The sequence below is a fragment of the Pleurodeles waltl genome, chromosome 7, assembly GCF_031143425.1.
Source record: "Pleurodeles waltl isolate 20211129_DDA chromosome 7, aPleWal1.hap1.20221129, whole genome shotgun sequence".
In the NCBI taxonomy this organism is placed as follows: Eukaryota; Metazoa; Chordata; class Amphibia; order Caudata; family Salamandridae; genus Pleurodeles; species Pleurodeles waltl.
In genome coordinates, this window is record NC_090446.1 from 103,204,038 (window position 1) to 103,226,815 (window position 22,778).

The 22,778-nt window shown below is 43.8% G+C and overlaps 1 protein-coding gene across 4 annotated transcripts in view; it reads left to right on the forward strand.

The window, feature by feature from the left end:
- The window catches only part of DIDO1 (death inducer-obliterator 1), a 198,626-nt gene that overhangs the window by 12,450 nt on the left and 163,398 nt on the right, over positions 1 to 22,778 (forward strand). For all 4 annotated transcript variants that reach the window (XM_069243176.1, XM_069243175.1, XM_069243173.1 and 1 more), the window contains one exon: positions 16,921 to 17,119. In XM_069243176.1, coding sequence (XP_069099277.1) covers positions 17,023 to 17,119 — 97 coding nt within the window. In that variant the 5' untranslated portion in view covers positions 16,921 to 17,022. The remainder of the gene's footprint in view (positions 1 to 16,920; positions 17,120 to 22,778) is intronic.

The following is a 22,778-nucleotide window of genomic DNA, read 5'->3' on the forward strand; positions in this document are numbered from 1 at the left end:
ACCTGTGTTTCTGGAAGACTTTTTTTAATGAAGGGATCTCTGAACCAGAAAATGTCCCTTTTTTTTTCTCCCCATGCTACTCCACAGAACAAAGTTTGCAACCATTGCAAAGTTTAATAAAGGACGAAGATACGTTTTTATTTTTGAAGTCTTACATGATGTGTGCAGCAATGGCCTAATGTTGGAACTAAAAGCAGAGGGGCAGCAGAAGGTGGCAAACACCATCACCCCCTTCTCAATACACACAACTGAAGATGGCAACATGCAAGTTAGAATATGGAGTTTCTGGACAATTACTGCCTGTGAAATAGTGTGCTTCCTCCACAATTTTGGTTTCTGAAAAACCATGCGAGTGGTGTGGGTGTCTATTAAAAAGAAAAACCGCTAATACAAGAAGTAAAGGTAATTATTAAAATTGACCATTCACAGGATTAGTGCTTTGAAAAAAGATTGCCCTAATTGCTGAGAATAAAGCCAAGGTGGAAAATATGAAGAATGGAAGTAGATGTGGCCAGTGGGTGTAGTGGGCGATGACCCAAATGTCCATTGACCATTGGATCCTGAACTTTTTCAAACGTGACATGAGGAACATGGCCCTGTGCGTGGAAATAAGTTTTGGGATAAATGAGCCTCCTGGTGCAGCTAATTTACATAAGAATATTCGAGGCCACAAAGAACGAGCAACTCATCTTAACGATGTGTAAGGCCAAGAGAGAGCTCTCCTTTAAGGGTCACAGATTTTTTTCTCAGTCTTTGGCTTTGAAGTGCCACAGTCACTTGAAAGGAGGGGGGTGTTTTTTATTTTTATTTTTTTACTTTAACAAAAAGGTGCTTCTGTTGATTTAACCAGAAAATTGGTGAGCGTCAAACATGTCCAGAAATGTAACTACACTGCAATAAGACTAGTGTGGTTTGCTCAATGGACGAAAATGCAGTTTCCTAAGATTGTTAGTTTTGCGGAGACAGAGTTACTCTGCCCTCACCAGACCACTAGTTGAACTGATTTTGAGTTAGCCAAATCTGTATTTTACTCCTCCAACCCCTGACCCCTGCCACACCGTTCCGACCTGCCATCATATTTAAAAAAAAAAAAAAACACACCCAATATATAAGCCTAACTTTTAATTTCATAGTGTTTTATAATATGAACCTTTTTAGGTGTGCTGTATCGTAAGTATTATTGGTGGAAACCTATTTTTGTTTTGGATAAATCACATTGCTACAGCACCCAGCACCTTTAATGCGAATTGTGGTTGCAGCATTAAAAACCAGGATTGATTATGAGAAGCCTATTTCCACAGCTGCTTAAATTGTGATGCTGCATCATCGTCTGCATAGTTATGACTTTACCACTTCTCACATAATGCATCAACTACTTAATTTGCAGAGCTTAGAAAAGCTTGTTATTAGCTTAACAGTTTAAACATTTACTGAAGAAATGGTTTACTCGTGGTAACACACAGCTAACGTTTGAATTGCTGATCGTTATACTCACGTTTAACTTGTACTAATTAATGGAAATGTTTTGTCCTGGCAGTATTTAAGATTAAATGACAAAAGAGCAAAATTATACCGACCCAGAGTTTGCAAGTATTGCAACACATAATTTTATTTTTCTGTATTCCTAATTTAGCCAACCCTACCATATAATTTGGACATCGATTGTTGTACATCCAATGAGTGAATAACATTACACTCTGCTGTTTTTGAACTTTCTAGTTGAGTATTAAAAATAAAACCAGGTAGTTCCTCTGGTTTCTCTGTGCTTTAGTTCTTGGCAGTCAGGTGCCTCACTCCTTTTAGAAATAGATCTTAGTCGCCTTAAACTCCTTGGGAGCGTCATAGATATTAAAAAAAAATGATTAGCATTATTTACATATTGAACACTGTTAGAAATGGGGTCTCAGTTGGCAATCGGTTTGCACCCTGTCCAAGTAGGGACTCTCACTCTAGTCAGGATAAGGGAGATACAGTCAGATAACCCCTGATCACCCTCTTGGTAGCTTGGCATGAGCTGTCAGGCTTATCTCAGAAGCAATGTGTAAAGCATTTGCACATAACACACAGTAACACAGTGAAAACAGTACAAAAGGACACCACACCAGTTTTAGAAAAAATAGCCAATATTTATTTATATAAAACAAGACCAAAATGAGAAAAATCCAACATCTAGTAATAAAGATATGAAGTTTGCAAGAATTACTTAAAAATACAGCTCCTTGAAGTCCATAGCTCCACCTGGGGCTATCACGGCATCGTGATCAGCAAATCCAACAGTTCAGGCCAGATATGGTGTCAAGACCCGTAAACAGTACCTTTGGATTTGCTGGGCGTTGTGATCCTCGCTAAGAGATACGGAGAGCGAGTTGTGTCCGTTTTAGAGTCTGGCGGGGATTTTCTGGCCCTTGAAGTCACACACGTTGCGGATTGAACTCCAGGCTGAAGTCAGGAGCACTTGCGTGGATGGCGTCGGGGCTGCGGCGCGAAGCGGGGTGATGTACCTTGCAGTACCCACAGGTCACGATTTAGGCAGCGGCTCAGTGATGGCGTCGGTGAGACCAGGGCTGCGGTGTGAAGCAGGGCAGTGTGCCTTGCTGTGTCTCCCGGTCACGGTGCAGGCAGTGGGGTAGTTGTTGCTGGAGTGTTGTCTGTAGGCCCAAGCCGGCGGTGCAGAACGGAACTGTTTCGTGACCCTCAGGAGCTGTGTCCGCAGGCCACGATGCAGGCAGAGATGCCTGGTGATGACACTGGAGCCGATGGTGCTGCAGTCGGTGGACCAGGGGTGCGGTGCGGGATGGTGCTTCACGTACCCCACGAGCGGTGTCCACAGGCTGCGGTGTGAGTAGGCGAGGCCGGAGTGCAGGGTCCATAGATTGCGTGTGAGCAGCTGCTCGGTGAAGTTCGATGACTGCGTTGGTGAGACAGGTCGCAGAGCAGTGTGACTGTGTGGCGTCCGCATACAGACCAGCATCATCGTAGTGGTTTCTCCTCTTGAACAGCACAAAACACAGTTCCCAGTGCTGCAGGTCGAGGGAGCTGAAGTCTTTGGTGTCCCTGGGACTTCCAAAAGGATGCAAGCTCTATCCAAGCCCTTGGAGAATTCTCAAGTAGGATACACAGCAAAATTCACCATTTGCACTCTTTTCAGGCAGAAGAAGCAACTGCAGGCCAATACAGCAAAGGGACAGTACTCCTCCTTCACCTCTTCTTCTTGGTAGATGTTCCTCTTGATTCCAGAAAGATTTTGGGTCCAATACTTATACCCCTTTCTGGCAACTTCAAAGCAAAGTCTCAAGTGTTTTCAAGATCCTTCTTTGGCCAGGTCCCAGACACACCAGAGGGTTGGAGACTGCATTGTGTAAGGGCAGGTTCAGTCCTTTCAGCTGTAAGCGACCACTCCTCCCTCCACTTTAGCTCAGATGGTTCATCGGGCTATGCAGGCAACCCTCCAGCTCCCTTTGTGTCACTGTCCTGAGGAGCGGTGTAAACAGCCCAACTCTCGAACCGACCCAGGGGGGGAATCCACAAAGAGGCAGAGTCACAGAATGGTTTAAGCAGGAAAAATGCCTATTTTCTAAAAGGGGCATTTTCAAACTCACAATACAAAAGCCAACTTCACTAAAAGATGTATTTTTAAATTGTGAGTTCAGGGACCCTAAACTCCATATTTCTATGGACTCTCAAAGGGAATCTGCGCTTTAAAGTTAGTTAAATGTTAACCTATGAGAGAGACAGGCCTTGCAACAGTGAAAACCGAATTTGGCCGTATTTCACTGTCAGGACATGTACTGGTGTTTTATATGTCCAGTCTTTTAAATACACTGCACCCTGGGCTGCCTAGGGCCTACCTTAGGGGTGCCTTACATGTACCAATTTGGGCCTGACAAGTGGTTACACTTGCCAGGTCGACATGGCAGTTTAAAACTGCACACACATACACTGCAGTGGCAGGTCTGAGCCATGTTTATAGGGCTACTTATGAGGGTGGCACAATCAATGCTGCAGGCCCACTAGTAGCATTTGATTTACAGGCCCTGGGCTCCTCTAGTGCACTTTCCTAAGGACTTGCCAGTAAATCAGATATGCCACTCATAGATAAACCAATAAACAGTACAATTTGCATGAGGAGCACTTGCACTTTAGCACTGATCAGCAGTGGTAAAGTGCGCAGAGACAATAAACCAGCAAAAAAACAAATCCAGTAAACCATGATAACAGGAGGTCCGAAGTCAAAATGACAGGGGAGACATACCAAAAAGCTGCCAGGTCTAACAAACACTATACCGCAACCTGGCCCTTTGGCACTGTCTAAGTTAGCAATAGCTTTTTTTTTCTTTTACCTGAAATTTAGACATCAAATGAAGAGTTTGGCTGGTGAGTGTACAGCACCCTACGTTCTGATGTCTTCACCATATCTAGGGATCTTAAGCAAGAAGAGAGGCCTGTATATACCAAGTAAATACAATTTAAATGTGATCAGACTTCCAACCATTTTACTGGTTGACATGCCTATTTACAGAGATCAATGATTTGTCAGCATGGCTGTCTTCTATGGTTGCTGCAGCCTAATAAACAGATTTGTAGGTAGGCTAGTGTAAAATGGCATTGTAATAGTAAAGGCATACATTGACTGAGTTCAACGTATGAACTTTGGGTATCAAATCTTTTGTTTAATGAATGTAGTTTACTGAAATTAACAGTTCATATACTCTGCTAGAGTCAAACTAAATGTATTTCTCTTTTACCAAACCTGTCTGCTACCAGAGTAAGTTCTACACTTGGCCCAGTACTCAGTGTTCCAGTGCATTTCTGTTAACATGAATTATGTATTCCTAATAAACTGATTTGGTGTCACTTGACTTTAAATGAAAAATGTCCTCGCTATCGTAATGGAAAGTTTCAATTTGATTAAGGACTCTGAGGCGAGGATTACGTTTATCAGCCAAGTAACAGCAGTCATAACATAGTCCTTCATCACTGTCCATGCTGCCTCTTTTCTTCGCAGGAATCCCGAAACCCTTAATTGCTCATGAATCCTGTGGAGCCGTCAAGTCCCAATTAGAGAAAGCAAGAAAAACTCTCCTAGCTGTTTCCTTAGAAGAAAACAAATTTACCCTAACACAAACCAATTTGACTGCAACAACCAATGCAAACAAGGTACAGTTTAAGAAGCCAATCCAACAAAATACACATCAAATAACTCAACAATTACTGAAAATGGGGAGGGAAAAGCATCTGAGAAATGTATCACTGGGTGGGATATTCCTCGCCTTGGAGTCCTTAATAGAATCGAAACTGTCCATTACAATAGCAAAGGAAATTTTCATTCCGTGTCAGGACCAGAGTGCTAGTTCAAAGCTTGTCAACCACCAGTTGAGCTATATCCATCACCGGCTTGAAAGTGAAATCGGAGGACCAATATGAGATGTTCGTTTCAAGCAGACACCAAGCTAAAAAGCTTTTTAGATGCCATTTCTTCTCTGGCAGAATGTGTCCCCAAACACCCCCATGCTGATTCCAGCTTTACCTATGACCAAAGAAACCCTTTGGGGTAATATTGGGCGAAGAGACTGCCCTACGTGACTGTCGCAGGTCAGTCAAAAGTTGTCATTTACCTGGCAGATGGAATTCCTCTGTCATTTCTTTATATGCTTTCAAGCATCTAACAACATAATTAAATTCTAGTATGAGGTTTGGTCCTTCTGCTAAATGTAAATGAGACACCATGTGGGGAAAGTACTCTACCGGTAATATCCAGGGCTCTACATCTGAGACCGAGTGACATAACATCAGGCACAGTAACACGGCCAATTTGGAAGAAAGTTTCTTTCAGGTCGAAAAAGGATTTGGTTGCCAAGAAAGAAAAAGGTTAAGGACTTGGTTAACACCCCAAAAAAGCAGAATACAGTGGCACAGGCAGCAAATAAAGACAAATGCCCCTCAACAACTTGCATACAAGATGTTCCTCAGTAGGGGAACTATCAATCGGTACGTGACCCAGCGATATGGCAGACTGAAAAGTAGTAATAGTCCGGCTTGACAAACCTTCTGAGGAGAGCTCTGACAAAATTAAGTATTTGGACTATATCTACATCCACAGGATGTAGGTCTTGTTGTATTCACCAACCCATCCATCTCATTCAGGCTGATCTGTATCAATTGACCCTGCTATCCTACCAGGCCTTGGACAAGGGGACCTCGGTCTATTTCGAAAGTCCTGCGCCCCCCCCCCCGAAGTGGAGAGCTGTCCATCACCACCCTGTGTGACAGAAGGTTGATTGAAAAGGATATTCCGAAAGAGGGGGAGTTGAATTTGAGATTCACAAGAAAGTTCCATCAGAACAGGTAACCAAACTTGCGACCTAATATGGTGTAACCAGCACCACCTCTGCTAACTGCCTGTGAACTTGTGCCACCACCCTCGTTATCTTTGAGAATTGGGGGAAAAGCATGCCCTTTCTCTTGTTTCCAATCCTGGAGGAATGCATCCTTCGCCACCACCAGGGGGTCCAGCCTCCAACTGAAGAAACTGGGAAGCTGATGGTCAAGGCGAGAGGCGAAAAGATCCATCAAACAGCCACCACATGTCAAATAATGGAGAAGACTTCCAGTTTTCAAAGACTAGTCGTGGCAGTGGCGAGAGTGCTAATCCTCCACCTGGTTTGACTGGCGGCCGGGAAGATACTAGACTGTGGCGGACACATGATGGCCCAGGCAGAATTGCCAATAACAAATTGGTGGTTCCTCCCGGGTTGTAGGTGTAACGCACCACGGAAACGTCCATTTTGAGATACACAAGATCAAACCTGGGAGGAGCTCTAAACTCTGTCCTGTGACCAGTTCCTGGCAGTTGAAAGTTCCCATCAACAAGTTCACCATCCTAATTTCCTAGGGTTGGTTTCTATGATCAGATTGTGGCTGGAACCGAAGATCGCCCTGCCATTCCTTTATGTTGGAAAGCCACCAGTGGATCTCTTCCTATGCTGCCTCCTGGCAAGGGCACTGATTAGGAGTATGTGAGCCCCCACTGGAAGTGATGTAACTTGAGATGTGAAGAGGCCCCAAATAAGATCGTCTGTATTGATAATGACAGTGTACCCACCAGTCTCGCTTTCTGGCGTAAAGAGGTGTGTGGTCTGGAGAGGGTTTGTCTCCACTCGTGATTTGCCTTCTTGCAAAATGGAAGACACAAAAAAACTGCTGCAGAGTCTATAACAAACCCCAGAAACCTTATCTGCGACTGTCGCAAAGCGACTTGCTTTTGTTTGATCACAAACCCTGACCCTGCCAGTAAGTTGACCGCTGTCCACCGCTGCAAGGCCAGAGTTCTTGAGCATTGATTCATAATAAGCTAGTCGTCCAGGTAAATGTCTCATCAAACCCGCAGATGTTCTACCACAGGTTTTAGGAGCCCACAGGCTGAAGAGAAGTGTAAGAATTTGTGAGTTTGGTCCCTCCAACAAAATCGAAGGAATCTGCAGTTGGGTTTGGAAAATTGGGACGGTCAAGTAGGCGTTGTTCAGATCCAGATGCACCATCCAATCGAATGGTTGGTGCATGTTCCGCAGACGATGGATAGCCTTTATCTTGAAATAGCAGTATATCAACCGTTTGTTGAGGTCTCTGAGATAGATCACTGGCCACTGACAACCTTCGCACTTGCTTACCAGGTAGATGTTGCTTAGGAAACCGTAAGGGTGAGTTGTAGTATGGCATTTAGCCTCTTTGTCGAGGATCTTGACCTGTCTAGGTGTGGTCTCTGTTGTGGAGGATCTTAGCAAACTTGGGGCAGTATCCTGTCATGGGGAGCCATAGAACTCTATCTGGAACAGTGTGCAGGACCAATGCATCTGTCCTGAGACACCCAGCAGTAGACAAACTGAGCCAAATAGCCTCCTACTCTTACAAGTGAAGAAGGGTAAACACTCACTGTTATTGTAGGAGCCAAAGCTTTGTACTACGGAACTGATGTGGACGCTGGTGGGGTAGAAATTCACGAACATGGCCTGGTCCTGGTATTGACCACGTCCATAGCCTTGCACCCTGTAGAAATGTTGAAAGAGCGGCCCCCTGCCACAGCTGGTCCCTTGGCATATGAGGGGGAAAGATCCTCTTAATTGAAGTTTGGGCCTTGTCAAGGGAAGAAAAGGTGGCCACAAACGTCCCCAGCTTCTTATTAATAAAAGGCTGTCCTTGGCCACAGCCCCTGCTTCCGAGGACGCAAAGCCTCCCAACATAGGATCCACCAAATGAGTAGGGAGCTGCGGTTCCCTGTAGACAGGGCACATTTAGCATTCTCTAAAAAGATTATGGATCTCTAAGCTCAACCAGATAGGGCTTCAGGGGAAATCAACAAGCTTGAAACCTTGTCCTTCTCTGCCATATCCAAAATTTGATTTAGTGGCCTAGCAATATCCAAAAGTTTGTCTTGGCCCGAGCGCCATGAACAATCGATCCCTCTCTTAGGATCCTTTACAAATTTGGCCAAGAAAGTGCCCATCCATGTGTCATTTTGGGGGAGGGGCGGCTGTTTAGGGAACACCTTCCCTTCCAAAGACAGTCTGCGACAATCCGCACACTGACAACTGCGCGCCTTCTTTTCCAGAGGTGTACGCAGCCGGCCTGTGATGTAATTTGCCACTTTAGTCGTCGGGATCCAGCATGTCAAAAGTCGTGTCATTATAGGGTTGGTCAGAACAATCATTACAGGGAGTGCAGAATTATTAGGCAAATGAGTATTTTGACCACATCATCCTCTTTATGCATGTTGTCTTACTCCAAGCTGTATAGGCTCGAAAGCCTACTACCAATTAAGCATATTAGGTGATGTGCATCTCTGTAATGAGAAGGGGTGTGGTCTAATGACATCAACACCCTATATCAGGTGTGCATAATTATTAGGCAACTTCCTTTCCTTTGGCAAAATGGGTCAAAAGAAGGACTTGACAGGCTCAGAAAAGTCAAAAATAGTGAGATATCTTGCAGAGGGATGCAGCACTCTTAAAATTGCAAAGCTTCTGAAGCGTGATCATCGAACAATCAAGCGTTTCATTCAAAATAGTCAACCGGGTCGCAAGAAGCGTGTGGAAAAACCAAGGCGCAAAATAACTGCCCATGAACTGAGAAAAGTCAAGCGTGCAGATGCCACTTGCCACCAGTTTGGCCATATTTCAGAGCTGCAACATCACTGGAGTGCCAAAAGCACAAGGTGTGCAATACTCAGAGACATGGCCAAGGTAAGAAAGGCTGAAAGACGACCACCACTGAACAAGACACACAAGCTGAAACGTCAAGACTGGGTCAAGAAATATCTCAAGACTGATTTTTCTAAGGTTTTATGGACTGATGAAATGAGAGTGAGTCTTGATGGGCCAGATGGATGGTCCCGTGGCTGGATTGGTAAAGGGCAGAGAGCTCCAGTCCGACTCAGACGCCAGCAAGGTGGAGGTGGAGTACTGGTTTGGGCTGGTATCATCAAAGATGAGCTTGTGGGGCCTTTTCGGGTTGAGGATGGAGTCAAGCTCAACTCCCAGTCCTACTGCCAGTTCCTGGAAGACACCTTCTTCAAGCAGTGGTACAGGAAGAAGTCTGCATCCTTCAAGAAAAACATGATTTTCATGCAGGGCAATGCTCCATCACACGCGTCCAAGTACTCCACAGCGTGGCTGGCAAGAAAGGGTATAAAAGAAGGAAATCTAATGACCTGGCCTCCTTGTTCACCTGATCTGAACCCCATTGAGAACCTGTGGTCCATCATCAAATGTGAGATTTACAAGGAGGGAAAACAGTACACCTCTCTGAACAGTGCCTGGGAGGCTGTGGTTGCTGCTGCACGCATTGTTGATGGTGAACAGATCAAAACACTGACAGAATCCATGGATGGCAGGCTTTTGAGTGTCCTTGCAAAGAAAGGTGGCTATATTGGCCACTGATTTGTTTTTGTTTTGTTTTTGAATGTCAGAAATGTATATTTGTGAATGTTGAGATGTTATATTGGTTTCACTGGTAATAATAAATAATTGAAATGGGTATATATATATATTTTTTTTTGTTAAGTTGCCTAATAATTATGCACAGTAATAGTCACCTGCACACACAGATATCCCCCTAACATAGCTAAAACTAAAAACTACTTCCAAAAATATTCAGCTTTGATATTAATGAGTTTTTTGGGTTCATTGAGAACATGGTGGTTGTTCAATAATAAAATTAATCCTCAAAAATACAACTTGCCTAATAATTCTGCACTCCCTGTAGTTGTGGGAGGTCGCCAAGGCTGCAATGGACCTGGCTCCCCATCTGAATCCCTGTGGAAATCATCACATCTCCAACATCTGGAGAGGCTGGGAGATTGCAGTCCCAACAAATTATTCGCTGTACCAGAGGAACCAGCTATGGGCTAAGTGGTGGCTAAAAAGGCCTGCTCGAGGCGCACAAAAGCATCCTGATACACCCTGAAAGCTTCTGCTTATGGCGAGAAGGACCTGGTTCGATGATGGTCTGATGTTTGGACATTTTAGCATAATCCTTGAATACTTAACTGTACAGGTGTCCCTCCACTGGGGGCATGGCCTCCGCTACTGGCCTATGGATGGATGCATCTACTGTCTCATAGAAGTTGTCATCCCAAGGCAGGAAGGACAAGGACTTCACCTCATTACACACGTTCTATAAAGACTGCATAACCTCTGGGTAGAAGTCAATGTTCTGATAGGCAGAACTGTCAAATGTGGTACTGGTAACCCAGTATACATTTTTGGGGGGTTGGGAGGAGGGGTGAAAGAAAAGAGGTCATCAATCAGGTATGGTCTAGGCCCTAGGGACACAAACACTCTAATGAAAAGTCAGGGTCATCCTTGGACAGTGTCCTTTGCTTTGCCAGAAGGCTGATCAATAAATCCTGCCTTGAAGGGCAAATGGAGATGTGCAGAACGGTAGGCCCCAATAATATGGGGAAAGCATCAAAACACTGGCCCACTGGGCAGTATATGCATTAAATCACTGACTGGGCCCCGGAGCATAAGCAAGGTGTCCTAGAGTGGCCATAATACAGACCCCAGTAAAAAAAAAATTAAATTATGTCACGGTCAGGCGTCACAGAAAGCGCATGTAGCGTGATTTACAGACCCCGTGACTCGGGGCGTCAGTCTCCAGACTGTAGGGAAGGCAGGCAAGGCTTCTGTGGCGCACATGTCTCGACCCTGAATGGAAACTGACAGGCCCACATTGCGGGAGGTAAGGGACCGCTCAGGTATACAGGAACGCCACCCTGCGGTCAGAGGGCCGTATCGCAATCGGGGTCCCCAGCCTTCCAGAAATTAAAATACTGCCAGGCAAGGAGTGCAGGAACACTCCAGCAACGCAGCTAAAAATAGGGAGAAATCACCAAACACAGTAAACCATGCAAAGTAATGGCACAGCATAAAGATTTAAACATAATCCTCACCTCCGGTCTTGACAGACATCTGTGGCTGCATACAGTCCACAAAACAGCCTTCCGTTTTAGTTGCCATCTAAGCTTTCAACCATTGTCTCCGATCAAATGGCCCTCTTTAAACCCTTCTTGCTCATTCGAAGGAGCTTTGTTAACCTGAATCCAGTTCTTGAGTTTGGAGTGTATGACCTTCTACAGGTAGCCTTCCAACTTTTCTGGAAACATATACCTGAATTCATTCAATTTGCTGCAACGGATTGCCATGATTTGCACGCATCCTTTTGGGTCTTATTTTTTACTCTGGACTTGAATTTCACTTTCTTTTTGTAATGTACTTACTTGACCTATCATCACACTTAAGTCAATTTCTCTACTTAAACCTCAGCAACCTTTAAAAATCTTAACACCATACAAGGAATAACACCACGTTGTTCCTGAAACTGTCATCTGTCCTTATGTTTATAGTTCATTTTTCTATACATATAGATATACATTTTTTTCAAGCCATGGTTTTCTCGACTGGATAAAGTAATATATGCTAGTTGTTTTCTATCAATACTGGTAGTTGATCGTCTTGGAAATTCAACCTGCAAAGGTAAAACTTAAGTCTGACTATTCATCATCAAACTTTAGGAAAAAACAAAGTGAAGGTGGTTGCTGCCTTTCATTTTGGCTGCCAGAAAGTTGGTAATCAGCCCAAAGTGCCAAGCTTGTATAAAAATCTGTCTTGCCTCAATTGTTTAGCTCGGGCGAAAGTTCGCCTTGCTGGGATACTTGATTTAAAGTTACAATTCGTAAACCAAGCATATTTGTTTAAGCCTTTTTGCATGTTACAAACTGCCGTAAATCTAAGTTAGGGGGGAAAAAATCTGTAGGTATATAAGCTGATCTCCGACATCTTGCCCTTCAACTTTGTTGGTTCTGTATTAGCGTTACATAACATTGATGTTATCCCCTGTAACCACCTCGCTAAAGCATTTGCCTCAAACTCACCTGCAGTGACCAGTCTATGCTGGGTTCTAAAAACTATTACAGAGCTTCAAAATAGTCAGTGATCCATTCCCCAGTTAAGTAAAAGAATCTGCAAGTTTAAGTAGATTGAGTCAGTAAGGTAATTTTAGTGCTTTTTGTTTCGCCGCAAACTCCCTTATAAAAGAAACTATTGGATTAGCCACATGTTCACATTTGGTTGCCTGCATATTAATTTGGCTTTTTGTAGAAACAGATCAGATACATTGAGTCACTGTTTGTTTGTTTATTTTAGTCGACACAGCTTGCTCATGTCCATGTGAGCACCTGTTTGGAATGTTCTTGAACAGTCTTTTCTAGAATGTTGCTACTTTAATAGATGTCCTATGTGACGTAGCAGGTGTGCTGGAGCAGATGTTGCTACTCTTTTTAGTTGCATGTTCCACTTACCTTAGTGGACCGCTCCAGTGAGGTCGGCTGCAAGATGCTTAAAACTACTACCTATCCGAGATAGGGGAAGACTTTGTTGACACTAGCCGTGCCAGACCTACAACGCAAGAGCTGTTGTGTATATTCAGAGGTTGCCTTTCTGAGCTTGTGTGTAGTTGTAACTGCTCTTTCCTGTGTTTTTAGGGATGCGGGTAGACATTGGGTTGCCTTTAATTTCTGCTATATTCTACTGTGTGTGAAGGAAACTTGTACTTGTGATTCCCATGTGGTGGATGGTCTCTTACTGAAGAATCAGAAAACCTTTTAGTTAAACAAGATCCAAAATGGTGGGCAGTTTCAGTTCAGATAATGCCCCTTTAAGTGCCTTAGTCATTCTCAAGATGCTGACATTGGTGGTGAAGCTTGTATAAAAAGTACACCTCTTCAGCATCTTGTTAGTCTGTGTTCTCCTTTCTCTGGGATAATATTGTAATGATGAGAATGCAAGTTGAGAACATGCATAGAATTTGGAATGCTTTTTTCATATGTTGTTGTATTACTACTTTAGTGTCCTTCTTGTATCCTTAGTTTACCCCTTTCGGCTTTAGTTAGTGGCCCAATACTTTATTTTAAGTGAGCAGTTGGTAAATTGAGGCAATGCTAGATTTGGATCCCTGTAGCTGTCGGAAAAATGTTACTACTGCAACCAGATTGTGAGTGGCCTCTGATATTCTGCAATGGCACCCCGCCTTAGAACACCACCATACAAGAAAAAGACTGTAGGTGGTACATCCTTCTCCGTCCAAGCAGCCAAACTATGGAATTCATTACCCCCAACTATAAGAGCCACAGATAACTTTCTTGTTTTCAGGAAACTACTCAAGAGTTGGCTCTTTCCTTCATAACCACCTTTTTCAAGCAACTACGAACTGCATATGCCTATGTGGATAATTATTTTTTTCAGATTATATGTATATTTCTATTCATTTATAGTTTCTTTGGAAACTAAAGCAAGGCTGTGCGCTCAGAGATTCCAAAGCAGAAAACAATCTAGAATCCTTCCTGGAGGTGAACTAATGATGTACTGGAGCTTAATCTGTATCTGACTGTGACGCGCAGGTCCTATCTTTCCTCTCCTGGAGACACAGAGTTGAAGGTTCTCCCTTTATAAAGCACCTGTAAGCTCCGCCTGCTGAGCCACGCCCCGTCTACACTCGTAGTAGGTAAAAGAATTCCCGCCTTTTACCAGGATGATGGACAGCTTTCCAAAACGACCCCATTGCGTTTTACCGACTATTCCGGTGGTGCGTTGTTAATGCGCAGGAGCACGAGGACATATCCACAAAGACGCACTAGTAACAATCACATTGCCAAAGGCACACAAGGTTGCTAGAGACTTTCTCCCTTGGTCCATCACGTAGCCTCAGTGTACAACATAAACGGGGCATATAAAACATGCTAGGTAACGCTTACTGAATTACTCGTAGAAAATAATCCGGTTGGGTAGGCCACGATGCTCATTTTACAGACACTAAACCTCAACAGGAAGCACTTACAAATATAAACGTAGCAGGTGCCCCAGTTGAAGCCCAGCTGCTGGAAAGGACAAGCCACCCTAATTCTTGGGCTTGGCAAAGATAAAGCAAGGCTGTGCGCTCAGAGATTCCAAAGCAGAAAACAATCTAGAATCCTTCCTGGAGGTGAATTGATGATGTACTGGAGCGTAATCTGTATCTGACTGTGACGCGCGGTTTCTATCCTCCTCTCCTGGAGAAACAGAGTTGAAGGTTTCTCCCTTTATAAAACACCTGTAAGCTCCGCCCGCTGAGCCACGCCCCGTCTACACTCGTAGTAGGTAAAAGAATTCCCGCCTTTTACCAGGATGATGGACAACTTTCCAAAACGACCCCACTGCGTTTACCGCCGTTTCAGGTGGTGCGTTGTTGATGCGCAGGAGCACATCTCCACAAAGACGCACTAGTAACATTCACATTGCCAAAGGCACACAAGGTTGCTAGAGACGTTTCTCCCTTGGTCCATCACGTAGCCTCCGTGTACAATATAAACGGGGCATATAAAACATGCTAGGTAACGCTTACTGACTTACTCGTAGAAAATACTCCGGTTGGGTAGGCCACGATGCTCATTTTACAGACACTAAACCTCAAAGGAAGCACTTACAAATATAAACGTAGCAGGTGCCCCAGTTGAAGCTCCGCTTCTGGAAAGGATATGCCAACCTAAGTCTTGGGCTTGGCAAAGATAAAGCAAGGCTGTGCGCTCAGAGATTCCAAAGCAGAAAACAATCTAGAATCCTTCCTGGAGGTGAACTAATGATGTACTGGAGCTTAATCTGTATCTGACTGTGACGCGCGGGTCCTATCTTTCCTCTCCTGGAGACACAGAGTTGAAGGTTCTCCCTTTATAAAGCACCTGTAAGCTCCGCCTGCTGAGCCACGCCCCGTCTACACTCGTAGTAGGTAAAAGAATTCCCGCCTTTTACCAGGATGATGGACAGCTTTCCAAATGACCCCACTGCCTTTACCGCCGATTCCGGTGGTGCGTTGTTGATGCTCAGAAGCACGAGGACATATCCACAAAGACGCACTAGTAACAATCGCATTGCTAATGGCACACAAGGTTTGCTGGAGACGTTTTTTACCCCGTGGCCCATCACGTACTCTTACTGTACAATATAAACGGGGCGTATAAAACATGCTAGGTAACGCTTACTGACATACTCGTAGAAAATACTCCGGTTGGGTAGGCCACGATGCTCATTTTACAGAAACTAAACCAATAACAATAAAATACACACACACTTTTAAACCTGTCTGACTAAAGTATTTTTTACCCATGATTCTAATTATGTATTGTATGTGCATATGTGTGTTTTATTCGTGTGTATAAATAAAAATATATATATATATATATATATATATATATATGTATATATATATATGTGTGTGTATGTATGTGTATATGTTGTTTCTGTGCCTGGCATGTTTGTGGATCATTGCATGGCTCCTGATATCTATGAATTTCTGCTCTCTTTTTATCACACTTATCTACCCATCACTCTTATGTCATGTCTCTATCAAACTATCCTCCATTCTCACTCTGACTCATCCCAAATCCCTTCGACCACTTTCATCTCCTAAAATATCTCTGCCTAAGCTCTTCCCCTCCACCTCCACATCTAACTCACCAAACCTCACTCTACCTCTGTGACCTCCCACACAACCCTACTAAATTCTCCTGCATTCTTCTCACCCTACTTCTATGCTCTCCCTAACCCATCCACATACTCTTTCCCCTCTGCTCCCCTATTATTCATCTCAAGCCTTTGGATTGAGTAAATGAAGGATAAACTCCCAATTAACACTTCTGGATTTCTTTCCTCCTCCACCCCTCCATTACTCCAGTCAATCTAACTAACAAACTCTCATATCTGCAACTCAAATTAACTCATAATAATACTAAAACTATACTCCTTATTAAATTATACTAATCCATCACTAATTCTTGTTGGGTACCGGAGTAGCGTGCTACTCATCGAAAAAGCGCTTCGACGCCTCGTCAGGGGTAGTAAGCGCTATATGATTACAATTACAATGGAAGACCACATTCTGTGGCAGGATTGACTCCATTTCCTGGCTAGAAAAGGCATTTTATGGAGCATAGCATACCACAGCACATTCTGTAGGGGTGTATTTTGGTATTGTCTGTTTATCAAACAATACTGTTTGGGCAAAACTCATTGGCACCAGGGCAACAACTGAAAATAGCAGCCTTGTTTGATTGGTGCCCGCCACTTTAGGTTGTACTGCACCTTTTAGAACTGTTTGAGTTAGAAACCATTTTTTTTTGTTTAAATCTGTAAATTGTGTCGAAAGAGTGGTAAATGAATGAATATCTTGAAAAAGCAGCCACAAAATCACAAAGTGGCTTTGCTTATAGTGGTTTAGTTGACAGGTTTTAGGATTTCTTGGGGGGTCACAACCACAGTGCGCCTATACGGAAGAAGGCATATTTCTAAATAATATGTATTTTTTGTAATCTGTAGATTTTTTTTTTGTTTTGTCCAGGAATTGAAACCTTCTCGAAATTTGGCTTCTGAGGCCTCAGGCTGGTTTCCAGAGAAAGAATGCGTGTGCCAGCCCTTCAAATCAACAAATACGCTGGGGCTTATGCTGCGTGACCTAGATTCGTTGCTGCCCTCTTCCAGCAATCTGTTCAATTTAGATCTGCGAGGAGGCGCTACTCTGAAAACTAATTGTGTGCAAGGTAATTATCATTTAAGCAGATCTTCAACTTTATAGTTACCCCTAATATTTTGTCTGAAGCTTTCTTATTTTCATGTGCTGTTAATTTGGCTGTATTGTATCCCAAATGAAAAACGTGTAAAACTGCTGCCTAATTATACAATTAAATGAATTGAATTTGGTGTGTAAAAAAACAACCCCCAAAAAAACAGTCTTCTGCGTTAATGTGGGGTTCTATGTTCACTGGGAGGTGTGTGGTAATGTAGAATTTCATTTTGCATTTATGTCTATGTAGTTGTCTGGGTGTAGCACTGATGAGAGGTGCACAATAACATGTCACTTTTATTGAGTTTTTTTTTTTTGGTTAAAACCTCTGTAGGGGGCAAAGACTGAGTAGAGAAGACTTGCCAAGTTTGTATTGCGTTTTCATTCTAGTCACCTTGTTTAAGACGAGTCTAGTTTACTAAGGCCTCCTTATCTTCTACAGCAAAATATGACTAGTTGTTGCTTCTATGGCAGAGCCCCCATTTTCTTATTGACACGTTTCGATGACCGTGGATCATGTAAATTGCTTGCATTTTGGCAGGGGGTTCTTTTAGATTTCCCTTATGTCTGAATTGTGTATGCTTAGGAGGTTGGCTCATATCTTGAATTGTAAAAGAGAGGCTGATTTCTAGTTTGTGGTTAATATTTAATTGGTCAAACTGGAGTAAAAATAATGGCATAAGTGCACCTCTCCAGAGACAGCCTTTTAAGTGCACAATTATTGAAATGTATGGTGTGGGCGATAACATCAGGCCACAGTGACTGCAAGTTGCGGAGTATCATCATGGCGGTTTTTGCAGTGACTACTGCCCTAAGAGAAATGTTACTGATGATAAATTGTGGTTGACGGGACCAATTAAGTCACTCATGACCATCCTTCATAACACCTTGAACATCATTTTTTTTTAATCCAGCTGTCTGCGTTCTGTATAGATTTTGCTAGTTGCTGCAACATCGCTTATTGTTATAAATCTAGTGACATACAGAAAACTAAAGGCTCTTTCTTTTGAACTCTTAGTTATGATTTGTTACTGAGTGACTAAAATGTGTTCTGGTTGTTTGGTATTAACTAGTGCATGGATGTCCGTACACCAGTGCGTTTGCATGTTTGGTAGCTTTTATTCACAAACGGCAGTTGTTTTTCAGATCTTTTCAGTATATGAAATAGGTCATACATTTAAACAATTTTCTCTAATTTACAGTTAACCTTTCTGTGAATTAAGGATTTCTTCCAATGAGTGGAGTGGTTTTCTTTGCTCAAGATAATTAGCCACATGACAATGCTTACAGTTTATTACGACTTACAACCACATTGCTGAGCTTCACCATTTCCTTATGTTTTTAATCTGCGTTCTTTTGGCCAAGGTGGAGTAAAACTGAACCTTCTGATCATACTCGGACCTGTAGTAATGTTAATTTGCAGACAGCAGTGGCACAGTACATTGCACATTGATGTTTGTACAGCATGATAAATGCATTTCTGTAGGCTTGGTGCACCCCCAAACCACAATTACACCAGGTCAGACTGCTTGAATATGGTAATGCTTGGCTGCTGTTTATAGAGATCGTCTCTTGCTGGTGTGAGTAGGAGGCAGCAACAGGGGCAAAGCTAGGGGGCTTGCAGATGCTGAAGATGCTGCTGGTATTTACTCTTCCTGTATGTTATAGTCTCTACCACTCTGTAGCAGCTGCATGGACTTTGGCTGTCATTGCGCCCCCCAACACTGGTGCATGGTACAGTAAAATGGAATGGTGTATGTTTGCCGGTGGCTTAGTTTGCACCTCGTACTTGTGTTGTAGAGCCTGTTCATCACTTTTTGTTACATTTTACTGTGTGCATGTTAAATATTGTCAACAGGAGCCTATATGTACAGCAGTGTCTTTTGCAGAGCCAAGACTGCTACACTGGAACAAAATGTGTTTCTGAGATTAAGGTTCCCTTATCTAGGACTTCATCAACTTTTTACACAGTTTCTAATTGATTATGGCCTTTGCTGTTGGTTTAGATGTCCCAGTAGATTCTTATTGCATGGTTTGAAATGTGCCTGTGATGCTAAGTTACCCATGTTTATTTGCTCATGCTTTCATAGATCAGCCATCCATTGGCCCTAGCTAGACTGCCTATTGATCAACTCAACTATGAAGACATCCGCCGTTGGCCCCTCCAGCTATAAGGACCGGTCACAGTAATAAATATACTCCTGGTATTAATGAGGCACTCCACATTCGTTGAATCAAAACTCTGTTAAATACTAAGTTATGGTTCTGGCACAAACGTATTATATTACTGAAATTCGTTAGAATATGTTTGTGAGTGCAAGTCATAGCTCAGCCATCCGGGGCACCCTCTGGGATTGCCTCACATGTCAGTGGAACTGTTTTTTCCGCAGTGCGAACCTCGCAAGCTATAGCTAATGGTTTCAAGGTGGCAGGGGAAGCCTTTTCAGCCCAATCCAGGCAATCAGTTTGATTTTTATATATATATATATATATATATATATATATATATATATATATATATATTCGTTGGCATGTGTAGCTGCAGATACACATGCTGTGCATTATCCTGCCATCTAGTGTTGGGCTCGGAGTGTTACAAGTTGTTTTTCTTCGAAGAAGTCTTTTCGAGACCAAGGGACTCCTCCCTTTGGGCTCCATTGCGCATGGGCATCGACTCCATCTTTGATTGCCATCGGGTTCGGACGTGTTCCTCTTCGCTCCATATTTCGAATCGGGAAAGTTAGCTAATTATCGACAATTCAACGGTATTGTTCGTGCTCGGTACTGGTTTAGTGTTAGTACATCGACACAGATTGTAGAAGCGCTCCGGCGGCCCTTCGGGGCTTCCACTCTTCAGCGGGGTCTGGTCGGCCCGACCGCGTCCATCGTTGAAACTCATGGACCTGACCCCCTTCCGCTTCTGCCCGAATTGCCATGCCAAGTATCCTTATACAGACCAACACTTGGTCTGTAATCTGGGTCTATCACCGGAACACAGGGAGGATACTTGCGAGGCTTGTAGTGCATTTCGATCGAAAAAGACCCCACGCGATCGAAGGGCCAGAAGACTTCAAATGGCTTCGACACCGGCCGAACAGATCGATGTCTAGGAGGAGGGAAGAATCTCCATACAAGAATCGGACTCAGACGACTCAGAAAGTGAGCTACCGACGGCACAGCAAAAAACAGAGTAAAACTGCCCTGGCCAAGACTCACTCCAAAATCATAAAGGCCAAGGGGATGCCACCGCCAACAGGCCATGGCTTAACCCGAAAACACGGTGACCAAACATCGGCACCGAAAAAGGCCTCCCAACAGCTGAAGACATCCGACTCCGGTTGAGATACCGACTCCGAACCATCTCGGCACCGAGAATTCGACACACCCAAGGTGAAAAAGGTTTCCCCGGAGCCGAAAAAGACTGTTCAGAACCTTCGGTGTCGAAAAAGGCAGCCTCGGAGCCGAAAATAGGCTCCTACACAGAAGACCACGGACTTAACAGCCAAATGCAAGAGCACAGATTTGAGCATGAATTAAGTATGGGAGAGCCAGACTATACTCAAAGGAGGCTACACATCCAGAAAGAGACTGGTAAAATACAAACTCTTCCTCCAATAAAAAGAAAGCTAGCATTTCAGGAGTCGGAAATGCAGGCAAAGGTGGCAAGAGACAAAACACCACCACCACCAAGGTTTTCGCCACAGCCTTCTCCACTGCATTCACCACAGCTGTCCCCGGTAACAACAACCCCCAATGCAGTCACCAACACACACGGGGATGACCCGAATGCATGGGATTTATATGATGCACTGGTCTCAGACAACAGTCCCGACTGTTACCCGGCAAGGCCGTCACCTCCAGAGGACAGCACTGCATATATGCAGGTGTTATCAAGGGCAGCTACTTTCCACAATGTAGCAGTGCATGCAGAGCCAATAGAAGATGACTTCTTATTTAACACCTTGGCATCCACCCACAGCTCTTATCAAAGTTTGCCAATGCTCCCAGGCAAGCTCAAGCACGCCAAACAGGTGTTCCAGGACCCGTGAAAGGCAGAGCTATCACGCCTAGGGTGGAGAAAAAATATAAACCGCCCCCAACGGACCCTGTGTTTATAACACAGCAACTGACACCAGATTCGGTGGACGTGGGAGCGGCCAGAAAGAGGGCAAACTCCCAATCATCAGGTGACGCACCACCTGACAAGGAAAGTCGGAAGTTCGATGCTGCGGGCAAACGAGTGGCGGCACAGTCCGCCAATCAATGGCTGATTGCCAATTCACAGGCTCTACTGGCTCGCTACGACAGGGCACACTGGGACGAGATGCAACATATAATTCAGCACTTGCCCAAGGAACACCAGAAACGTGCCCAACAGGTTGTTGAGGAAGGACAGGCAATTTCCAACAACCAGATAAGGTCTGCACTGGACTCTGCAGACACAGCAGCACGGACAGTGAACACTGCGGTAACCATTCGCAGGCATGCATGGTTACGGAGCTCAGGGTTTAAACTGTAAATCCAGCAAGCTGTGTTAAATATGCCGTTTAACCATGAACAATTGTTTGGGCCAGAGGTGGACACGGCAATTGAGAAACTAAAGGAGGACACGGCCAAAGCCATGGGCTCGCACTACTCCCCACAAAGCAGAGACTTACTGCATACTACCAAAACTGGACAAACATAACTACGGACGCATGGGTCCTAGCCATTATCCAACATGGTTATTGCATAGAATTCATAAATTTCCCACCAGATGTGCCCCCAAGAGCACACAATATGCCCAAACAACACTTAGACCTGTTACAGCTAGAAGTCCAAGCATTGTTACAAAAACAAGCAATAGAACTAGTACCCAACCATCAAAAAGGAACAGGTGTCTACTCCCTGTATTTCCTAATTCCAAAGAAAGACAAAACGTTGAGACCCATATTGGACCTCAGAACGCTGAATCTCTACATCAAATCAGATCACTTCCACATGGTAACACTTCAAGACGCAAGTCCCTTGCTCAAAAAACAGGACTACATGTCAACGTTAGATCTCAAGGATGCATATTTCCACATACCCATACATCCTTCTCACAGGAAATACTTACGGTTTGTAATCCAGGGCGTGCATTACCAATTCAAGGTGTTACCATTCGAGACAACAGCCCCAAGGGTATTCACAAAATGCCTTGCAGTAGTAGCCGCTCATATAAGGAGACAGCACATGCATGTATTCCCATACTTAGACGATTGGTTAATAAAAACCAGCAACAGTGTCTTCTTAACACACAATACATTATAGAAACTCTACACAAACTAGGGTTTTCTATAAACTACCAAAAATCACATCTACAACCAACCCAAATACAACAATACTTGGGAGCAACACCCGACACACAAAAGGCGATTGCCACTCCAAGTCCGCAAAGGGTACAAGCGTTCCAGAATATAATATTAAACATGGAGCCAAACCAACACTACCAGGTGAAGTTTGTAATGAAACTTCTAGGCATGATGTCTTCATGCATAGCCATTGTCCCAAACGCAAGACTACACATGCAGCCCTTACAACAGTGCCTAGCACGACAATGGACACAAGCACAGGGTCCACTCCACGATCTAATGTTGATAGACCGCCAGACATAC